Below are 20419 nucleotides of genomic sequence, written 5' to 3'. Positions count from 1 at the left end.
TCATATTGCATTCGTTAAAAATCAGTCATATACAAAATAAACCTCTCTCTCTTTCTCTCTCTCTCTCCCTCCCAGCCTGACATTGCCTCCCCCCCCCCACAATACATGGCTTAGATGGAGCTGCAGCCCCCAGCTTGGGGTTAGAAAGACCCCCTGCCCACAGCCTATGAGGGCTGGGGGGACACAGCCCCATAAGAGACAGAGCAGAGGGCACAGGAAGGTGGGCAAAGCTGCCCCATCCATCCTCATATCATCCCCCCCATTGAGGGACAAGCAGCATCGCAGCCACATACAGAGCCATGGGAGCAGCCCCCATCCCTGGTTGCAGCTCTCTGGGTGGGGGTCCCATGTCAGCTCTGTAACAGGCAGTGGGGGAAGAAGCGAATCCCTCCCTGCCTTTGCTAAGGGAAGAAAGAGGCATTGGGAGAAAGGGGGGAAAAAAAGCCAGGAGGAACCTCACTGGGTTGGTTGCAAGGGATTTCCCCCAACAATAAGCTGCAAGAGATGGAGGTGAAGAGAAACATTGGTCACCAGGATGGGAAAGGGAAGGAGGAGGAGATGAGAGTGGCTTGGAATGCTGAGGGATGCTGCTGAGGAAGCTCAGCTCGGGGAATGGGCAGCAAGGGGAGCCCAGGGTGCAGAGGGCTCAATGGGGTGTGGGGAAGGCTCAGTCTGTGCATCAGCCTTGGAATGGAAGTGAAATGCCCTTCAGAAATAAAAGCAGACAGTCTATAACAGCACCCGCCGTGTCCTGCTGGGACGGAGCCTGAACTCCACAGCTGGACACATCACTCCTTCAACGTCAACATAAAGAGGAACACAAAGAAACAGGTCAAAAGAGCAGTTTTCAACTCAAATTAAGGTGCAGTTTGGCTAAAAAAAACAACAAACAAAACAACCCAAAAACCAACAAACACAGACACAAAAAAAGAAGAAATAACCTAAGAGAGAGATGAGGATGACGTTGGGTTAAGTGACCCCCATCTGAATTCAGATTAGCACCCTGAAACAGTGAGCTCCCCACAGCCGGCCAGCCATTAAATAGGGGACCCCAGCCATCAAATAGGGGACCCCAGCCATCAAATAGGGGACCCCAGCCATCAAATAGGGGACCCCAGCCATCAAATAGGGGACCCCAGCCATTAAAAAGGGGACCACAGCCATCAAATAGGGGACCCCAGCCATCAAATAGGGGACCACAGCCATTAAATAGGGGACCCCAGCCATCAAATAGGGGCCCCCCGCCATTAAATAGGGGACCACAGCCATTAAATAGGGGACCCCAGCCATCAAATAGGAGACTCCAGCCATGAAATAGGGGACCCCAGCCATCAAATAGGGAACCCCAGCCATCAAATAGGGAACCCCAGCTATTAAAAGGGGACCCCAGCCATCAAATAGGGAACCCCAGCCATTGAATAGGGGACCCCAGCCATTAAATAGGGGACCCCAGCCTTCAAATAGGGGACCCCAGCCATCACATAGGGGACCCCAGCCATTAAACAGGGGACCCCAGCCATCAAATAGGGGACCCCAGCCATTAAATAGGGGACCCCAGCCATCAAATAGGGGACCCCAGCCATTAAACAGGGGACCCCAGCCATCAAATAGGGGACCCCAGCCATTAAATAGGGGACCCCAGCCATCGAATAGGGGACCCCAGCCATCAAATAGGGGACCCCAGCCATTAAATAGGGAACCCCAGCCATCAAATAGGGGACCCAGCCATCAAATAGGGGACCCAGCCATTAAACAGGGGACCCCAGCCATCAAATTGGGGACCCCGGCCATCAAATAGGGGACCCCGGCCATCAAATAGGGGACGCCAGCCATTAAATAGGGGACCCCAGCCATTAAATTGGGGACCCCGGCCATCAAATAGGGGACCCCGGCCATTAAAAAGGGGACCACAGCCATTAAATAGGGGACCCCAGCCATCAAATAGGGGACCCCAGCCATCAAATAGGGGACCCCAGCCATTAAATAGGGGACCCCAGCCATCAAATAGGAGACCCCAGCCATCAAATAGGGGACCCCAGCCATCAAATAGGAGACCCCAGCCATCAAATAGGGGACCCCAGCCATTAAATAGGGAACCCCAGCCATCAAATAGGGGACCCCAGCCATCAAATAGGGGACCCCAGCCATTAAATAGGGGACCCCAGCCATCAAATAGGGGACCCCAGCCATCAAATAGGGGACCCAAGCCATCAAATAGGAGACTCCAGCCATTAAACAGGGGACCCCAGCCATTAAAAGGGGACCACAGCCATTAAATAGCAGACTCCAGCCATTAAATAGGGGACCCCAGCCATTAAAAGGGGACCCCAGCCATCAAATAGGGGACCCCAGCCATCAAATAGGGGACCCCAGCCATTAAATAGGGGACCCCTGCCATCAAATAGGGGACCCCAGCCATTAAAAGGGGACCCCAGCCATTAAATAGGGGACCCCAGCCATTAAAAGGGGAACCCCAGCCATCAAATAGGGGACCCCAGCCATTAAATAGGAAACCCCAGCCATCAAATAGAGGACCCCAGCCATTAAATAGGGGACCACAGCCATCAAATAGGGGCCCCCCGCCATTAAATAGGGGACCACAGCCATTAAATAGGGGACCCCAGCCATCAAATAGGGAACCCCAACCATCAAATAGGGGACCCCAGCCATTAAATAGGGGACCCCAGCCATCAAATAGGAGACTCCAGCCATCAAATAGGGGACTCCAGCCATTAAATAGGGGACCCCAGCCATCACACAGGGGACCCCAGCCAGGTGGGACAGTCTCCTATTCACGAGGTGGCCAGCAGGTGCCACTCTGCTCCCGAGCAGAGCGAGGAGCATTGAACTAGCAGCTAAAACTGGGCTCTTTAAGGCAATTTAGAAGTTGCAGATAATCCACACAAAGAAAAGAAAACGTTCGGGTAAAGGTAGAAGAGCATCTCTGGATCTGCAGGTAGGTTAAAAAACAGATTGCCCTTCATACAGCAGGAGGGGGAACAAGGCTGGGAGCCACCAGCGGCCTCAGCCACATTGAAGCAGGGAGAGGATCTCAGGCTGTGAGACCACAGAGATGAGACCACAATAGGAGGGTGAAAATGAGAAGGAAAAGGAAAAGTGGCCTGTAAAATCACGCTGGTCAATGTAAAAAGAAGGTTTCCTTGTTGGTTAAAAGAAAAAACGAAAAGCGAACCGGAATGAAATGATCTTTAAAAAGTCATCGCCCTAATGTTGCCTGGGGTGGTCTGGTCCTTCATAGGGATGGTCCGTCAGTATCTGGAAGAGAAGGGGTGGGATATTGAGGATATTGATATGGGATATTGAGGGCTGAGGGTGCAGTTTGTACTTACAATAGGATCACAGAGCTCCCAGCAGAGGCACTGACCTGTAGTAGTTGGGTTTGAAAGGCCCGTTTTTGTTGAGTCCCAGGTATTTCGCCTGATCGTCTGTCAGTTCTGTCAGGTGGGCATCGAAGGAAGGCAGGTGCAAGCTGGCAACGTACTCATCTGGGTAACAGCACAGGGAAGGGGACTCATCACACAGCAGCATGAGAGGCTGCCCGGGCACTATGCACCCAATGGAGCCCTGTGCCCCAAAAGGTGGGTGCAAACCTGCAGGGTAAGGGGCACCCACCACACTGCAGGATATAAAGGGATAGACCTGCATGTGTTTTAGGGTCTTCCTCCCCAAACAAACCTCTGCCCCACATCAAAGCAGTGCAGGAAGCAGCTCCTTCAACTCACCCATCTTCTTGGGCAGCAGATACACGTCCTGTTTGTACCGGCCCTCGGGAGCGTTGTACAGCTCAATCAGAGCCAGAGCCTGCAGATATCACAGCGGGGTCAGGGACAACCACATAGAGCACAAAGCCACACAGATGGAGGGGAGGATTTGGAAGCCTGAGGGAGGGCTGAGCACTTCCACAGTGTCCCCATGGATGCACTGCCATCCTCCTCCACCTCCCAGGAGGCACCGGGGAGCACTGAAGGGCTTAGGGATGAGATGCTGCCTGCTCTGGTGGCAGCACTGGGGCTCAACACACCCACAGCATAAGGGTGAAGGAAAAGGGGGCAGCTCTGATTCCCACCCCCCCAGACTGTGAAGCTGCTGGAGCTCTCCATAAACCACAGCCTCAAATCAAACTGCATCTCCCCCCAGTGCCAGCTCAGCTGAGAGCCAGGTCTAAAGCACAGCTCCCATCCCTATCAGTATGAAAACATCCTCCCCCCTGGAATCCAACATGAGTGCCCTCCCCTCCTTCACAGAGGCTCAGCCCAGCAGTTCTCTCCCACTTGTTCCAATGCTGAGCACACATCACCCAGCTCAGCCAGATTTAATCATCTTTTTTCTTTGAATAGGTGGAGCCGGAGCAAACAGAGCAGGACACAGACAGACACAGACAGACGCAGCCGTGTCCGCCCAGCTGGGGCTGTGCTGGTGCTCGAAAGCAGTTTAACCACTGACTCCCAGATCCCATAAACTCACTCCTGTTGTTGTTGTTGCCACTTAGAAATCAGAAGCTTTGAGATCCTCGCTTTGAAGTGAGCTTAAACCCATGCTCTGGAAGCTCTCTGGTTCCTTACTGCACAGCAGGGACTTGCAGGACAAAGCCAGGCTCGTTTAAAAGCTATCCCCCAACTTCACGCCATCGTTAACCACATCCCAGCCAAGAGGTGGCGGCTCCATCCAGCGCCAACGATCCCAAGCATCCAACTGCTCCTTCCAAAACAACCCCACCCCAAAGCTTGTGCAAGACCCCGCGGCACCCAACCCCCCCCTCCCCAGGGTACGGACCTGAGTGGTGGCTGTGATAGAGAGGACGAAAGTGGGAACCGTGGAGCAGCTCAGGTTGAGAAGTCGGCCCTAAGAGACAGCGGGAGAGGGGTGCTGAGAGCTGAGTGTGCCTTGGAGACTGAACAAATCAGATCTGGAGCCAGAACTCAACTCTATCCATCTAAACAGGGGCAGGGGACAAGCACAGGGCTGTGATTCAAGAGCCACCCAAGGGACCAGAGGGTCCAAACTCTGCCTCAGTTTCCAGCCCAGCCCTCAGCTTTGGGCAATGGAGATTCTGTGGCTGGTAGGAACTGGGAGTTTCTCCTACTGCCAGCAGAGCTCCAGTGGGAAGAGGAGACACCCAAGCTCAGTTTGTTGGGTGGGAAACTCTGTACAAGTCAGATTCAGAAGGTGTTTGGCTGACAGGGCTGGAAAGAACAAACCAGATGGCAGCTGTGTGGCTGTATGTGGTGTGTGACACCTCCTCTGCCCCAAGAAAAAGGATCACGATAACAAAAAGACATCAAGGGACCCTTTCCTTTCCTGAGCTCTCCCAGGTACAAAGCGTGGCAGCACCTTTCCACCTGCTTCAACCTCCCTTTCCAATTCTGCCCCTCAGGGGTTTCCTGGTGGATGCACAGCTCCCAGCACACCTCGGCCAGCAGCACCACCCGCTTCCCATCCGGCCAGATGATGTGGTCCACTTGGGAACGGACCCTCTCCCAGGTCAGCTCTGGGGTCCGGAGGCTGGTCTGCAGGAAGGATGGAGAGGATGGAGTCACCAATGGGGTGGTTCATGACCATAGGGGGTAGGGCAGGGGCTGCAGGGAGACTCACCACATCGATTTCTGTGTTGGAGTGGCCCATGTTGCACACGATGCAGCTGTTCTTCATCCGATCCAGGTGTTCTCTGGTCACCACGTTCTTGTTTCCTGCAGGCAAAGCAGAGATGAACCCAAAGCAGTGGGAATATAAACCCTCATATTCCTCCTTCCCTACAATTGGGTGAGGGAAACCCAGCTGGGGGTAAGATGGTTCTCCTGGCTTTGATCCCCCCCTTCCTAGGGGCTGAGGAAGACTGTGGTCAAACTCTTAAGAGGAAAAGCTCTCCAAAGGGAGCAGCTATTGCCACTGTAAAATGAGGAACTGCAGCAAACTACCCACCCCAATGGCTACAGAGACACCAATGGGGAACCCACCCCCCCCCATCCCTACCTGTGCAGGTAATGACGACATCGACCTGACGGATGACTTCGCTCAGCTTCACCACCCGAAATCCATCCATGCTGGCAAGAAAGGGGGACAGGGAGCACAATAAGGAGGAGAAACCTGGTCCCTCTCTGCCTTAGGCCAGAAGGGATCTCGGTCCTACATTGCTGCTGCAGCTCTGAATCACTCCACACCCCCAGAGATGCCAGATGTAAATGGAAGGGCTGTGCAAAGGATCTGGCATGAAACCTGCTCTCACAATGCTGTGGGAGCTGGGGATGTACAGAGCGCTCTGCCAGCCCTACAGGGCTGCTTACAGCAGTCTCCCAAGCCAGCTGGTTGCAGCAGCTTATTGCCTGGTATCCCAGCACTGAACAAGCCCTGAAACTACCCTGGTCCTTCCCCATTACACCCCAGTGAGATGTAAACTCTCTGAGCTGAGCCGCAGATCCTCCCAGCTCTGTTTCAGCCTCTCATGGTTTGCAGGAGGCTGGAGAGCAGAGGGAAAGATGCTCCCAAGCAACACAGAACAGCTCAACATCTCACCAGGCTTGAAGAGCACAGATGGGGTCGATCTCCGTGACGTAGACGATGGCTCCCAGGGCTTTCAGAGCTGCACAGCATCCCTTGCCGACCTGCCAAGGCAAAGCACCGACATGAAGACAAACACAGGGTGCACTGAGTGCTGCAGTCCCTTCCCCAGAACACCCAGCATTGCTCCAGCTGAGCCCTGCAAGCCCCAGCCCGAGGCCAGGAGCAGCTGAGTGAGGCAGAAGCACAAGGAGCCGAGCTCCAGAGCAGCACCAGCCAGCAGGAGCTTCCAAACCACCTCACACACAGCACAGCTTGCATAAGCCTGTATTTCCCCCTGCTGCCTTTAAACCACGGGGTTTCCTTGACATTCAGAGCTGTCCTGCACTGATGGGGGGGCAGATCCTCCACCTCATGCATCAGCACGGAGAAGCAGAACTCCTCTAACAGCTCCTATGACACAAAGTCCTCTCTCTCCACTACAAAATGATACAGAAGCTCGGCAGCAAAGCCCTTTTCTTGGTGCCATTTACCCACGCTATCACCTGATAGTCTCCATGTGCCTGTGCTCAGCCCCGTTTTGGGGGCAGCAGGTAAGAAACACCACCAGAGACATCACTTATCACCCAGCTCCAACCACACTTACTGCAAATGGTCATGAAGGCCAAAGTGGGACATAAACCCGCATCCAAAGGGTGAAGCAGTGAGGGTGGAAGGGCTCCCTGAGTCTGTAGAACTGCAATAAGTGTCAGGACAGGCCCCTGAGACAACAACTCTCAGCACAACTGATGGCTGGAGAGACACAGCACCACTGAGAGCCTGGGACAGAGCCAGCACAGCTCCTGGGACAGCAGAGCTGAGCTCCGTCGGTGTCTAAATAAATGAGGAAGCGTGTTCCTGCTGGGAAGAGCATTTGCAGCTACTGCACGGGAAGACAAACACCCACACAGACAGCGCACAGATGGAGGGATGGTGTCAGCTCCCAGCTCTGCGCTCTTCCAGGGCAGAATCATTTACAAGCTCGTGGTACAATCTCCCCCTGCCAGCACATTATCCACCAGCAAGAGGCAGCTGCCCTTCTCCTCCTCTGCCACAGGCTCAGCGACAGCCGGGCTGTGTGCTGAACTGGAGCCAGGCACAGCAGATGGGAGCACCCATGGGTAGTTCTCATCCAGGCCAGCGTTCCTAGCAACTGTTGTATTTGCAGCTCAGCTGATCTGCAGGCAAACTGGGAAACGTGATGCTTGCTCTCCACCCTCCCAGCAGGCTCGATAGCGAGATGTCTCTCCTAACAGCTCACCAGATCTGATTTCCTCTATCAGTCGTAAGTGAGCAGGGAAAGGGGCAGGACACTGAGCTCGGGGACAGGATGGCTGGGGGGAGGCTGATGAAACTCACCTCCCCATAGCCACAAACCACCACCTGCTTCCCTCCAAACATCACATCTGTGGTCCTCTTCAGGCTGGAGGACAGAGAGAGATCTGCGTTGAGACCGGTCAGCGAGGGGCCCCAAAATCAGGTCCTGCAAACACACAGCCAGGGCAAAAGCAGCCCTGGGGTAATGGGGACAAGGGCTGCACTCACCCATCCAGGATGGACTCCCGGCAGCAATACAGGTTGTCAAATTTCTGTTTGGTCACGGAGTCATTCACATTCATGGCCGGCACACACAGCTTCCCAGCTTTGGAGAGCTGGTACAGCCTGGAAGAGGATAGAGACAGGTCAGAGCAGACAGCAGTAAAGCAATGGGAGACCCTCAGCTCAGCCTTCCCATAGGCCCTACCTGTGCACACCGGTCACACTCTCCTCCACAATCCCTCGGATCTTCTTGAATATGTTGGGGTACTTCTTATAAACCCAATGGGTCAGATCCCCACCATCATCCAGGATCTAAAGAACAGCAAAGAAGAGAATGGGGCGGTCAAGGTTGCCACCAAGAAAAGCACTCACAGGGATTGGGGTGGGTACAGAGACATGAGAGCATCCGCAGGCACTGCTGAGAGCTGCCTATGGGCCAGGACTCCTGGGTCCTCCTGGCTTCAGGGCCCCTTTGAAAGGGGGGTTTCGTACCCTGCGTGGAGCCAATGGATCCTAATGGGGTTTTCTGTCCCTGTTACTGCTTTGCAGCCTGGAATCAAAGCCACAGGCAGCACTAACTGAACAGCCAAGGTCAGAAGGAAGCTACAGCATTCATGGCCTATATGTAAACAGCTGAGGGAAGGCTGCAGGAGCTGCCACACGCTCCCACATCATCCATGATCACAGACCCCAAGCTAAAGCAATGAGAGGCATCATCTGCCTTCAGCAAGGGAACAGAGCCCTCAGAAATCCCTGCAGATGGGGCTGTGTCAGAGAGGAGCACTCAGGGCAGCTCCCACAGGGAGAGAGCTCTCGTGGTTCCCTGCCTCACTGACAGGCTCCAGCAGGAGATGCTCCCATGCCATGTACAGCTCAGGGCACTGCAGCTCCCACAACCTTCACGGTGGCCCCCAGCCCAGCTCCGGCTGCCATTCTCCATGACTCCCACTCTGACATGGACTCAAAGACCTTTAACAACACCAGCAGGTGCCCATGCACCCCAGCAGGCTCCTAGGAACAACCCCAGGGAGGGAAGGGTAAAGAGCCCCCAGCGATGGCTCCATAGAGGAAGAGGAAGGGCTGGAAGAAGGCTCGTTACCATGTTAGCCTGCCAGCCATCTACGTTAACACAGCGGTCAATGCACCACCAGAAGTCATCCTCTGACTCTCCCTTCCAGGCAAATACGGCAACACCTAGAAGGAGAAGAGGAGCATCCTTGGCACCCGCTGAGTTGGGCAGAACTTTCTGCTTGGGGAAACCACAAGACATGGAGAACCAGGCAGGGATCAAAACCCCAGGATCAAACCTATATCCATCCCTATATTCGCTCCCACCCTTTCTTGGATCAAGGCTGCAGAGCTGGGAGGAGGATTGGAAGGGATGCAGCCCCACAGCTCAGCAGCACTCACCTGCTTCTGCCAAGGCAGCTGCCACCTCGTTCTGGGTAGAGTAGATGTTGCATGCAGACCAGCGGCACTGCGCTCCCAGAGCACATAGTGTCTCAATCAGCACCTATGGGACAGAGGGGTGAGCAGGGTGGGTGCAGCCAGGGATGGAGTGACTCCAGCAAACGCTGCCCAGGGAAAATGCAGGCAGCAGAACCTCTGTGAGAGGGTTTCCATGAATGGGGAGGGGTCTCCAGCAATTCCCCACTGGGGAAATGCTGGTTTTTCCCACCCTGGATGCCCAAATAAGCAGCCACTCACCGCAGTCTGTGCTGTAATGTGTGTACAGCCTACGATTTTAGCTCCAGCCAAAGGTTTCTCCCCTTGAGCTCGCTTCCTGAGTGAAATCAGAGCAGACATGTCTGCAAAAGGAACACAGGGGTTTTAATGATGGCTTAAATATGGGGGGACCCCTCTCTGTCAGACCTGCTCCGTTCTCAAGGGTCTCACAGCACACAGCCAGCCCTATCTCTCTTGCTATAGCCATCATAAAGACAGGGGGAAACCTTCCTGCCTCTGCCCTGATGGCTCTATTCAAATTGGAATCAGGACATCAGCATCATCTGTCACTTGGTAAAGCGACACAGCATCCCCCAGGCACAGACCAAGGGGGTGCCCCCACTAAGGGCTCTGCAGCCACAATCACATCAATAAGAAACACCTAAAGATGGAAACGGTGCTGCCATACCTCATAAGAGCTGCTCTAAATGCGTCTGTACCCTTCTATGGCTTTGGTAGCTTGCGTCTAAAAGGAGCCTGGAAGCAAAGTTACCCAAACACAAGCCCCATGGGAAGGAGCTGATCAGTTTTAGTGTCTCATAGAGCTGCAAGATCCTCAACCACTGAGGCTTCCCATCCAAAGCCCTGAGATCACACAGAGCCCTGCTGCCATTCAGAAACATGCAATGTATTGCTCATACCTGCTGATGCATTTAACCCTTCCCCACGTGCTGTGCTGATCCATGGAGGGAAGAGAAGGGGGAAGGGAGTCCTTTACCTTGCTCAGCGATCTCGATCTCCCGGCGTCCAAACTCTGCCTGCTTGATGTTCTTCACGCAGAAGTTGCTGCTGCCTTTGGAGTTGGTTTGCTGCTTCTCGCGGGGAGACACTTCATCATCAGAGCTGTCTGTGTAGGAGGCAGCTAAAGCCAGAAGAGGGATATGTGTTACCCCCTGCCCTGCTGCTCTCTGCCCCCTGTTCTGCTTCCTGGCTTTCATGCACACTACAAATCTCAAGAGGAAAGCCCATAACGGATTCTGTATCCTCACTCCAGTGTTGAGTGATCACAGAATGGCCTGGATTGAAAAGGCCCACAGTGCTCATCCGGTTCCAACCCCCTGCTGTGTGCAGGGTCACCAATGAGCAGGTCAAGCTGCCCAGAGCCACATCCAGCCTGAATGCCTGCAGGGATGGGGCATCCACAGCCTCCTTGGGGCTGCAAACAAGGCTGAATACAAACCTCCCAAACCCCAGAGCTGCCCCTTACACATCAGAGCATCCCAAGACCAAGGTCTCACTCACAATGGCATTGCCATCAGCCCTGTGGACGGCTGCACAGCACCTACCAGAGCTGTAGCTGTCGGTGGAAGACTGTGAGATGGAACGGGACAGGGAGCGGCGGCCGGTCTTGGTTGGGAACTTGGTGAACTCCTGCATGTCATCTGCAAACTGGATTTGCTGAGAGATGCAAAGGAAGAGAAGATCTACATGAGCTGCTGCTCCTTAAGGCAAGTCCTTCCTTTGTGGCTACGTGGGCTCAGGGCTCCATTCAAACATACCAAGGAACGGCTCTATAGCTACAGATGCCCAAATCAAAACCTCTTTTTCTCCCTCCTTATCTCTGCCACCAGGAGCTTGGAGCAGATTTGACACCTAACACCAAAGGTTAAACAAAGAACATCCCCTCTGGCCCATCTCCACTGCTGCAGGGCACTGTGCAGCCCCCTGGCCATGCCCCGTATGGCTGAGGTCTCCATGCAGCTCAGCATAGAGCTGCAGCTCCATCAGCCCCTCCCTCCCCAATTTGGCTGGTTTCAGACCAAAAACACAGCACTGACTGGTCCCAGCGCTCCTATCTCTCCTTCCCCAGGTTAAAAACAAGGCAGGTCCTTCCAAAACCCACACTAAGAGCTGGGGGGGAGGAAACCAGCCAGAGAACATCTCAACAAAACCCAGTTGACATTGCGCTGGCTTTCAATCTCCTGCGTGTTACAGATGTTTCCATTGGAAGAGATGCCCTCACACAGCTCTCCCTCCCTCCTGGTTCAGCCAGAGGCAACTCAGGGCTCCTATAGACCCCAAAGAAGGGCTAAAACAGCCCCAAAGTGCGTCAGCTCAGCCTTATTGCTCCTGCAAGAGCTGCATTCAAAGCAATGGGGAAAAGAGCCCCAGGGTCCCCCCGGCACAATGCCAGGCAGGGGACCCCCACCCTGCTGACAAACAGCCCCAATGTGGTTTCTTCCCCTCTGATGGTCACTGCAGGATTTAATGTTGGCACTTTAATAAGGACGACACCTCACTGCAGGGAGCAGCATTAACAGCATCCCCATGGGCACAGGAGCCCCATAGAGATCAGCATAGAGGCCTCCAGGAGGGGCTTCCCATGCCATTGCAATCCTAAAAGCTCTGATGTGGCAAACAGGCTTTGAAAGGAGAAGAATGAAGCTATTTAACCGAGCCATCCAGCCCAGACAGGAGGAACCCACAGAGCCCGGAGCTGAGTGAAGGACTGGGAATGATGCTCAATGTACCCAGTGCATGGCAGCCTAAGGCAGAACAGCACCCTATGGATGGCAAATGGGAGACGTGATAGGAATAGGGCTGTGCTTCACCACCACCATCCCCACTCATGGACACAGCAGCAGCCCCAGGGCTCAGCACAGCCCCGCTGCTTGGGTTTGAACCAAGGGAAAAGGAAAACATCACTGCTAAGGAAACAGAGCTGAATTAACCACAGTAATCCCCACCATGGCTTTACCAGAGCTCATCTGAACCGTGCAGCTTAACAAAATCTGTCCCATCTAAAATTATCACCCAACGCAGCAAGAGGCTCCTGAACCCAGCCTGCCTGGCACCGAGCACTGGGTGCATGACAGCAAGGCAGACAAGCATGGAGCAGGGCTGGGATGATGGAGCTGGATGGGCAGAGATGTCCTTCCCTTGCAAAACATGGTGTGTCCATACCCACCCCAATTCATCCCCATACAGTCAGGCAGCCTGTGCCTCCCATCTCAGCATCCAGCCCTGCTTTGCCTTGCCGTGCTGCTGAGTTTGGATGTTTCTAAAGGACAACTGTTCTAATTCATTTCCTTTCAGCACAGAGTCCACTGCATTCAGTCAATGCAGGAAGGAAGGGAACAGGCACCCGGAGGGCTGAGGTCTCTCCATCCAACAGCAGCCAAGGGGATAAAAGAGGTTAAAAAAACACCCTACAAGCAACACAGCACGAGGCTTTTCTTATTTTTCTAGGTCAAAAAGAAGAGCAGAGCAGCAGGTTTGCTCGGGACAGCCCCCCCGAGAGGGAACGGCTCCTTCTGGGCTCTGTTCCTGCAGCCACCCGTCCATGTTGGCCCTGGGGATGCTGCTGGGGAGCACAGCCACAGTTGCTGGCAGCAGCCCCGGGGTGGGCAGTGCTGTCCTCAGCCCCACTCTGCCCTATTTGCAAGCTGGGCTGACCAAAGCCAGCTCCTGCAGCCTCCCCAAGGACAGCAGTGCCCACACAGGGGGTGAAGATGACTCAGGACTCGAGCATGGTTTTGGGGTGGAAGCCATGAAGTGTTTTTGGGGTCCTACCCTGCCATGTTACAAAGCCCCAGGGGTGTTTCTGACCCTGAAGGATCCAAGGAATGAAGCAGATGGGGACATAGGGGTTAGTAAGGTGCAGCCAGCAGCTCCCAGCCCCACCTCTCACCATCACAGGCCCCAAACCAGCAGCAAGGGGAGGTTTGGAGAAGGGCTTTGGGTGTGCATCTGGCCCTATGGTTCACCCACCCACCTCCTCCTGCTGGCCAGGTGAGCCAGAAATGAGCTACTAGATATGAGACTGTATGAGCTGGCAGGAGGCCGTGGCCAAGCTCAGATCAGCAGCAAAGAAACACCCCAGCCAAAGCCAGAGCACATGTGGGACGATGGCTTTTAATGCTCCCTTCTGACTCAAACCATCCTATAATGCTACGGGCACGGGGTTGGCATGAGCAGCACCCACAGCTTTAGCCATGGCCACAGCAACGTCAGCATCTTCTGATGGCCTGCAGAGCAGTCACAGCTCGAGGACTTTCTCCTGGGTGCCACAACAGCCCCCCAACCCTTTGAACATTTCCATTGCGCTCCATTGAATCCATTGTTCATCCATTGATGAACATTGTGCTGATGGTTTGGTTCAGCTTGGCAGATCAAAGAGGGATCATCACCATGGAGCTGTGCTGCTCCCATCCCTACCTGCAGCTCAGGAAGGCTCACAGGGCTGGAGCTGCAGCAGGAATCAAAGCCAAACCTCAATCTGGAACGCTCTGCAGCTCCCAACAAGGAAATAAAGGGTACTGAGGTCCCGGCCAAGCAAGCTGGCCGAACCCTGACACCATACTCTGTCCTTTGCTGGCACAGGAGGAGCAAAACCAAGAGGTTTCCATGAGCACAGAGGAGAATTACGGGCTATCAGAGCATGGGAGAGGTGAAGGAACAGCAGGGCTCCACTCCAAAGGTTGACAAGGCTGCAATGCAAAGCACCACGAGGTCTCAGCCACCCCACAAACCGCTGCTGAATAAAAATAAAACAAACAGAGCACGGGATTCAATAAAAATCAATGTGATTTGAAGCGTCCAGCTGTTAAAGTGTAACTGGGAATAACGAGTGCCTTATAAACGCCTTCAGGTCAAAGGTGTGCTGCCTGCAGCAGTGGCAAAGCTCTGTACCAGCAGATAAGGAGCCTGGTCCTTGGACTCCAGGCTTCCAGCATTGCTCCCTATGGGACACAGCGTGATGCCAGGATCTCTATGGGCAGTGAACGCCCATCAGGCTGCACAGATTAACCCTACCAAAGCAGCTGGACACCTCCTGCAGTGCAAACACTGATCGGTTCCGCTCGCTGGCTCAGCCCCCAGCAGATAGCAAGGCTTGGAGGGCTGATAAGGGATAGAAACGGGGAAAGCAGAGCCCAGGAGGAGCCTCTGTGGGCTCAGAGTGATGGGGTTGGAGAGGGCACAAAGTCACCCTATGAGCAGGGAGGTAATTGGTGTTAATTGGAGCTACCTTGCTGGATTAAGGTGCTTTGGAGCATGAAGGCCACGGAAACCTGTTTGTGCGTCACGGCTGATGGGGAATCAACTGTAATTAGCGGCCATTTATAAATGAAAGCCAACTTCTCACAGCATGAGGAGCACACAGTGCAGTCAGAGGGCCTGGGCAGCCCTGCTGTGCCAAGCACCTCACCCCCTACATCCATTCGTGGTTGGAAGATGCTCCATCCCAACGTCATGGCTGGAAGGAACAGCATCACACAGAGCTGAGCCCTTCCTGCAAGCAGGGTTGATTCAGCTCCATCAAGGAGGGATAAGAAGGGAAGGATCCTCATGCCCCGCTCACAGCCCAGGCTCTGCCAATGGGCCTCCAAGGAGAAGCCGTCCCAACCTCCAAAGGCAGCAGGAGCCCAATGACAGCACAGCCTGTTTGACCAGCTGGAACATCATGTCCCCGGCCATTGAAGTTCTCTGGCCGTCACCAACCTGAAGCAAACAGATTGTGCAGCAGTAATAAGCTCGTTACCAAGGCCACTGTATTGATCCCCAAGTGGAATTCAAAGGTTCAGCTCAAGCAACCAAGGGGATCTCCCAAAGGCAGCCAACACCTCCTGCTGCGATGGGGAGCCCTGCTGTGACGGGGGGGACCCTCTGAGCCCCTCAAAGCAACCTAAAGTCAAACAGAAAGGGTGGCCCCGTGCTGCCAAAGCATTGGCACAAGGTCCCCTATGGGCAGTGCTTGAACGTCACCGTGATGCACCAAGCCAACACGAGGCAGAGTCCCCAGATAAGCAGCCTGGATCAATGGGCTCAGCAGGAAGTGAAGCAAAGCCCTCAGCAAACAGCAGCTCCCAATGATAATGAGTGTAAATCTGGATGTGGTGCTCAGCAACTGCACGAGGAGCAGGGCACGGTCCTCACCTGCAACGCCCTGGGCTGAACCAGCTGCTTATGGGCAATGCTCACTACCTGGCTGCTTCCTGAGCAGGGATGGCACGACCAGGATCCACTTTGGGGTGGGATCCTGGCACAGGGCAAACTGTCAGGGTCCCAAAGAAAGTATTGGTGTAGGCTGGACCTGCCCTAACTGTGTGTTTGGGGAACGGCCTAAGGAAAACAGTGCTCCTCCCATGCCCACATCAGGGTTAGCAAGCAGGGCCAGGAGCCCCAGAGCTCCCCATCAGCTGTATGAGCTGCTTCCCTGCTCCCAGCAAAGGCCAAATCAGCCCCTGTGCTGAGCAGGGGGACCCCCACCGCCCCCATACACTGCACTGCACATGGGTATGAGAAGGGAAAAGTGTAGGAGATGATAATAGAGCAGATGGTTGGGGAAGGAAGGAGCAGCTGAGCACACAGCATCTGGGCTGGGAAGCAGCAGAGGAGGTGGCCACAGTGGGGGGACAGGCAAAGAGAGGCAGGAAGGATTCAGGAGCAGCCAAGCTAAGGGATGGAATCAAAGGAAGAGCAAAAACAAGCGGCTCTGGGGGTTGATTCAGTGCAAGGGCAGCTCTGTCCATGAGACATAGAGAGGGGTGGGGGGCTCAGGAGCAGAGATGTGAGGGCAGAAAGCAACAGGGCTGAACCCCAGCACTGGGAAGGGGCCGTGCAAAAGCAGAATGCAGCAAGGTCAGGCACTGCTCAGCAGCAAAGAGCTGCAGCACAGCCTGCTTGGGGTCCCCCCCCACCAGCTCCATATCCACGTCCCACAGCACTGCAGGGCCACAGCACCGAGCATTGAGCTGGAGCCCATTCCACCTTCACTGCATGAATAAGCAGATCTGTCTGCAGAGGACGAGAGCGTCTGCTTGTCCAACAGCGCCCGAGCGTGAAGGTGCCTGCATGGAGATGCTCCATACAAGAACGCAGTAACAAACAGGGAGCAGGCATGCAAAGCCCCCCCAGCTCAAGGGCACACACACACACACAGCACAGCAAGGAGCTCAGGGCTGCAGCAAACAGGCTGGGAAATGCAGCTCCAAGGGCAGCTGCAGGTCTGTGGGTGCAGGCAGCACAAGCAGCACCCAGGGAGCTGGGAGAGCACGCACTGCCCTTCTGTTCTCCTCCATCCCCAAAGCAAAGCACCCCCCAACCCAAGCACAAGGCTCAGCATCGCTCACCTCTGCCTGCAAAGCTCTCCCTGCCCAGCAGCCCAATGGCTCCCACTGTTTTGTCCCCGGGAAGCAGAGCAGCAAAGGAGCTGCAAGAGGTTGCAGGCGACGCCAGCAGCTCCTGGAGCAGCAGCGGCCGCATTGCTGCAGGGAACCCCCAGCTCTGACGGCTGCAGCTCTGACTTCAATCCGATGGCGTGTAATCTTTTAATCTCTTACCTCCTGCTGTTTCACTTTTTCACCTTAAGCAAATCAGGAGAGCGATGCTGAAGGGTTCCGATGCAGCCCATGTGTTCCCCCTGTGCTCAAGGGGGGGCTCCAAGCTGGGGACACCCACCCCATGCACTGGGACAAGGCAAAGCTGCTCCCTGAGGAGCTCAGCTCACACAGCTCAGCTCCATCCCAGTATCAGGGCACACACTGTGTCCTCCAGCTCCACCTCCCAGCCATCTTCAATGCTGGCCACGCTCGGAGCAGCCGTAAGCAGCTTTGGCTTGCATTAAAACCAAGAGGCGTTTGAATGGTTTCATTGCAATTGGAAAGCATCTGAAATGCCCGGAGCTGGGGGCACTCAGCGCTGTATTGCAGGGTGATCCTCCATCCTTCTCCTTTCATCCTCCTGCCAAGGTTTCCCCCATAACCGAGCCCTATTTGCACAAAGCAGCCATGCAAGGAGAGCAGCAGCCCCGAGCGCTTTGTTCCTTGACCTCAGTTGCATTGCAAGCTCCCCAGGATCTCAATGCAATGCTGATGTTATCAGCATCAAACGCCTCCCGTGGCTCAGGGCACCTCCACCATCACAGCGCTGCAGTGTGACGGCTGCTCTTGGTGCTGTGCAATGCAATGCAATGCAATGCAACGCAATGCAATGCACACAGCAGCACAGTGAGGTAAGGAAGGATCCCAAAGCAACCCGAGCACAGACAGAGCTCTGAGAACACCAGGATTCCCCCTGGATACACTGAGGTTATTTCTTATTCCGTGGGTATGATGCTCCAGGATTCATTGCTTGCTCCCAGCTCAGCCACAGCCTCACCCTGTTACCATCAGCTCCGTGACCATCTCAGTTTCATTAAATACAAAAGCAATAAGAACACAAACCCCCCCTGCAAGCTCCCAGCTCCACATTCCTCCGCTCCTTCCTTCAGGCCACATCCAAAGCCTGAATAAACAGAGCTGGGCACGACAGCCTCCAACCCTCCGCTCCCATCACATCCCAGTGCTGCCATAACCACCCATAGGGGGGTCCCCAATGGGGGCTGTGTCCCCGCTATGAGCACACGGGGACCCATAGCAAAGCACTGAGCCCAATTGGGACACCCTGAGCCCAGCACACAGCGATGTGCCCATCTATAAGCCCAAAAGCAGCCCTACATGGTGGGGCAGCACTCAGCTCTCACCCCATGGCACCATACGGCCCCATACAGATCCATACGGCCCTATACAGATCCATACGACCCCATACGGCCCCATACAGATCCATAGGGCCCCATACGGCTCCATACAGATCCATAAGGCTCCATACAGATCCATACGGCCCCATACAGATCCAAACGGCCCCATATAGCTCCATACAGATCCATAGGGCCCCATACGGCTCCATACAGATCCATAAGGCTCCATACAGATCCATAAGTCTCCATACGGCCCCATACAGATCCATACAGCCCCATACAGATCCATATAGATCCATACAGCCCCATACGGCCCCATACAGATCCATACTGCCCCATAGGGCCCCATATAGATCCATACAGCCCCATACGGCCCCATAGAGATCCATACGGCCCCATACAGCCCCATACAGATCCATAAGGCTCCATACAGATCCATAGGGCAGCATACGGCCCCATACGGCCCCATACAGATCCATACAGCCCCATACGGCCCCATACAGATCCATACAGCCCCATACGGCCCCATATAGATCCATATAGCCCCATACGGATCCATACAGCCCCATACGGATCCATACCGATCCATACAGCCCCATACAGATCCATACGGCTCCATACAGATCCATTCAGCCCCATACGGCTCCATACCGATCCATACAGCCCCATACAGCCCCATACAGCCCCATACAGCCCCATACAGATCCATACAGCCCCATACAGATCCATACAGCCCCATACAGCCCCATACAGCCCCATACAGCCCCATACAGCCCCATACAGATCCATACAGCCCCATACAGATCCATACAGCCCCATACAGCCCCATAGGCCCCATTCCAGCCCCTCTCGATCCCGTTGTACCTTCTTGGGCGCTTTAGTAACGGTGGCCATAAAGGAAAACTTCTCAGCGTCCTCCGCCTCCTTGGCCTGCTTGGCCTCCTCACCGCCGCTGGGCTCCGGGCCCGACATCGTGTCTCGAGGCGGAACGGAGGGGTACAAGGGGAGGAGGAGGGATGGGCCGCCCCGGTTCGGTTCCGGTCGGTTCCGTTCGGTTCCGGTCGGTTCCGGTCCGTTCGCAGCGCGATGCGGCGGACACTGCGGGCACCGCGCGGGGCGCCGGGGGCGGCTCTGGAGTGACGTTAGTGCGTGGTGACGTCATCACGCGGCCGCTGGATGAGCGAGGCGGGGAGATAGAAGAGACGGGATGGAAACGGGAGCGGCACCATGGCGCCACCTAGTGGTGGAAGGGGGGAATGGACCGCCACGGGAGGACTATGGGATGGGATGGGATGGGATGGGATGGGATGGGATGGGATGGGATGGGATGGGATGGGATGGGATGGGATGGGATGGGATGGGGATGGAATGGGATGAGGACGAGAACATAATACATAAATAAACAGATAAAAGAATGAATAAAGAAGCTCAACCCCACGATGATCTGATTCAATCATAAATAAACTGAGAAACAGAGACATGGAATGGTTTGGGTTGGAAGGGACCCAGAGAATCCTCGCCCCCACCCACCTCCCTTCCATCCTTCTGGAGGGCTGAGCTCGCTGCTCTGCGCTGGGTCAGGGCAGCCCCAAGCACAGCTGTAGGGGCAGCCAGATCCAAGGAACAAGCATCCATCACGGTGGGGACGGGCTGGGATGGGCTGTAATGCACGGGGGGGGGGGGTCAGCACCCTCAGCTCAGCCCCCCATGGTGCTCCCAAGGGCCACGTCCCTCCTTGATAAGGGCTGATGGTGCTGCTGTCCATCCATCCATCCATCCATCCAGCACTGAATGGCTCCACTTCCCCCTTGGGATCCCCATTTCCCACCCTTACCCCCCCCATACCCAGCAATAGGGTTACACACATGTACCTCCCCTCATTGCTCGTCCCCGCTCCAGCCCCACAGCGATGAACCCACAGAGCCAGCAGCGTTGCAGCATCGCAGCTCATACTTTTCCCTTTAACCAAAACTGCTCTGTCTGACCGCAGATCGGGCCCGGGCCGGTCCTCACTCGACACAACCCTCCATCCCATCAGGGTGGCCGGGATCGCTCCGTTCCGTCCCTATAACCCCCAGTGGGGAACCGCGGCCCCGCGGTGCTTTCCGGGACGGCGCTGCCCCGTCAGCAGTCTGCGGCCCC

The 20419-nt window shown here is 55.1% G+C and overlaps 1 protein-coding gene across 1 annotated transcript; it reads right to left on the bottom strand.

Annotated features, from left to right (window-relative positions):
- Positions 1-826: 826 nt before the first annotated feature.
- AHCYL1 (adenosylhomocysteinase like 1) lies at positions 827-19410 on the bottom strand. The gene is given in 19 exon segments (XM_085527341.1): positions 827-3276; positions 3386-3512; positions 3514-3553; positions 3555-3611; positions 3740-3822; positions 4795-4863; positions 5430-5528; positions 5614-5708; positions 5992-6062; positions 6532-6620; positions 7915-7978; positions 8101-8217; positions 8300-8406; positions 9194-9288; positions 9505-9607; positions 9802-9902; positions 10538-10681; positions 11106-11217; positions 19142-19410. Coding segments are annotated over 18 exon segments (1608 nt in total). The 5' UTR covers positions 19250-19410; the 3' UTR covers positions 827-3276; positions 3386-3458.
- Between the last annotated feature and the right edge of the window lie 1009 nt (positions 19411-20419).

Source organism: Coturnix japonica, chromosome 38 (assembly GCF_054131305.1).
Source record: "Coturnix japonica strain WE chromosome 38, WE-NBRP24, whole genome shotgun sequence".
Taxonomy (NCBI): domain Eukaryota; kingdom Metazoa; phylum Chordata; class Aves; order Galliformes; family Phasianidae; genus Coturnix; species Coturnix japonica.
The sequence above is the reverse complement of the archived record's forward strand: the minus strand, read 5'-3'. Positions and strand labels throughout refer to the sequence as shown.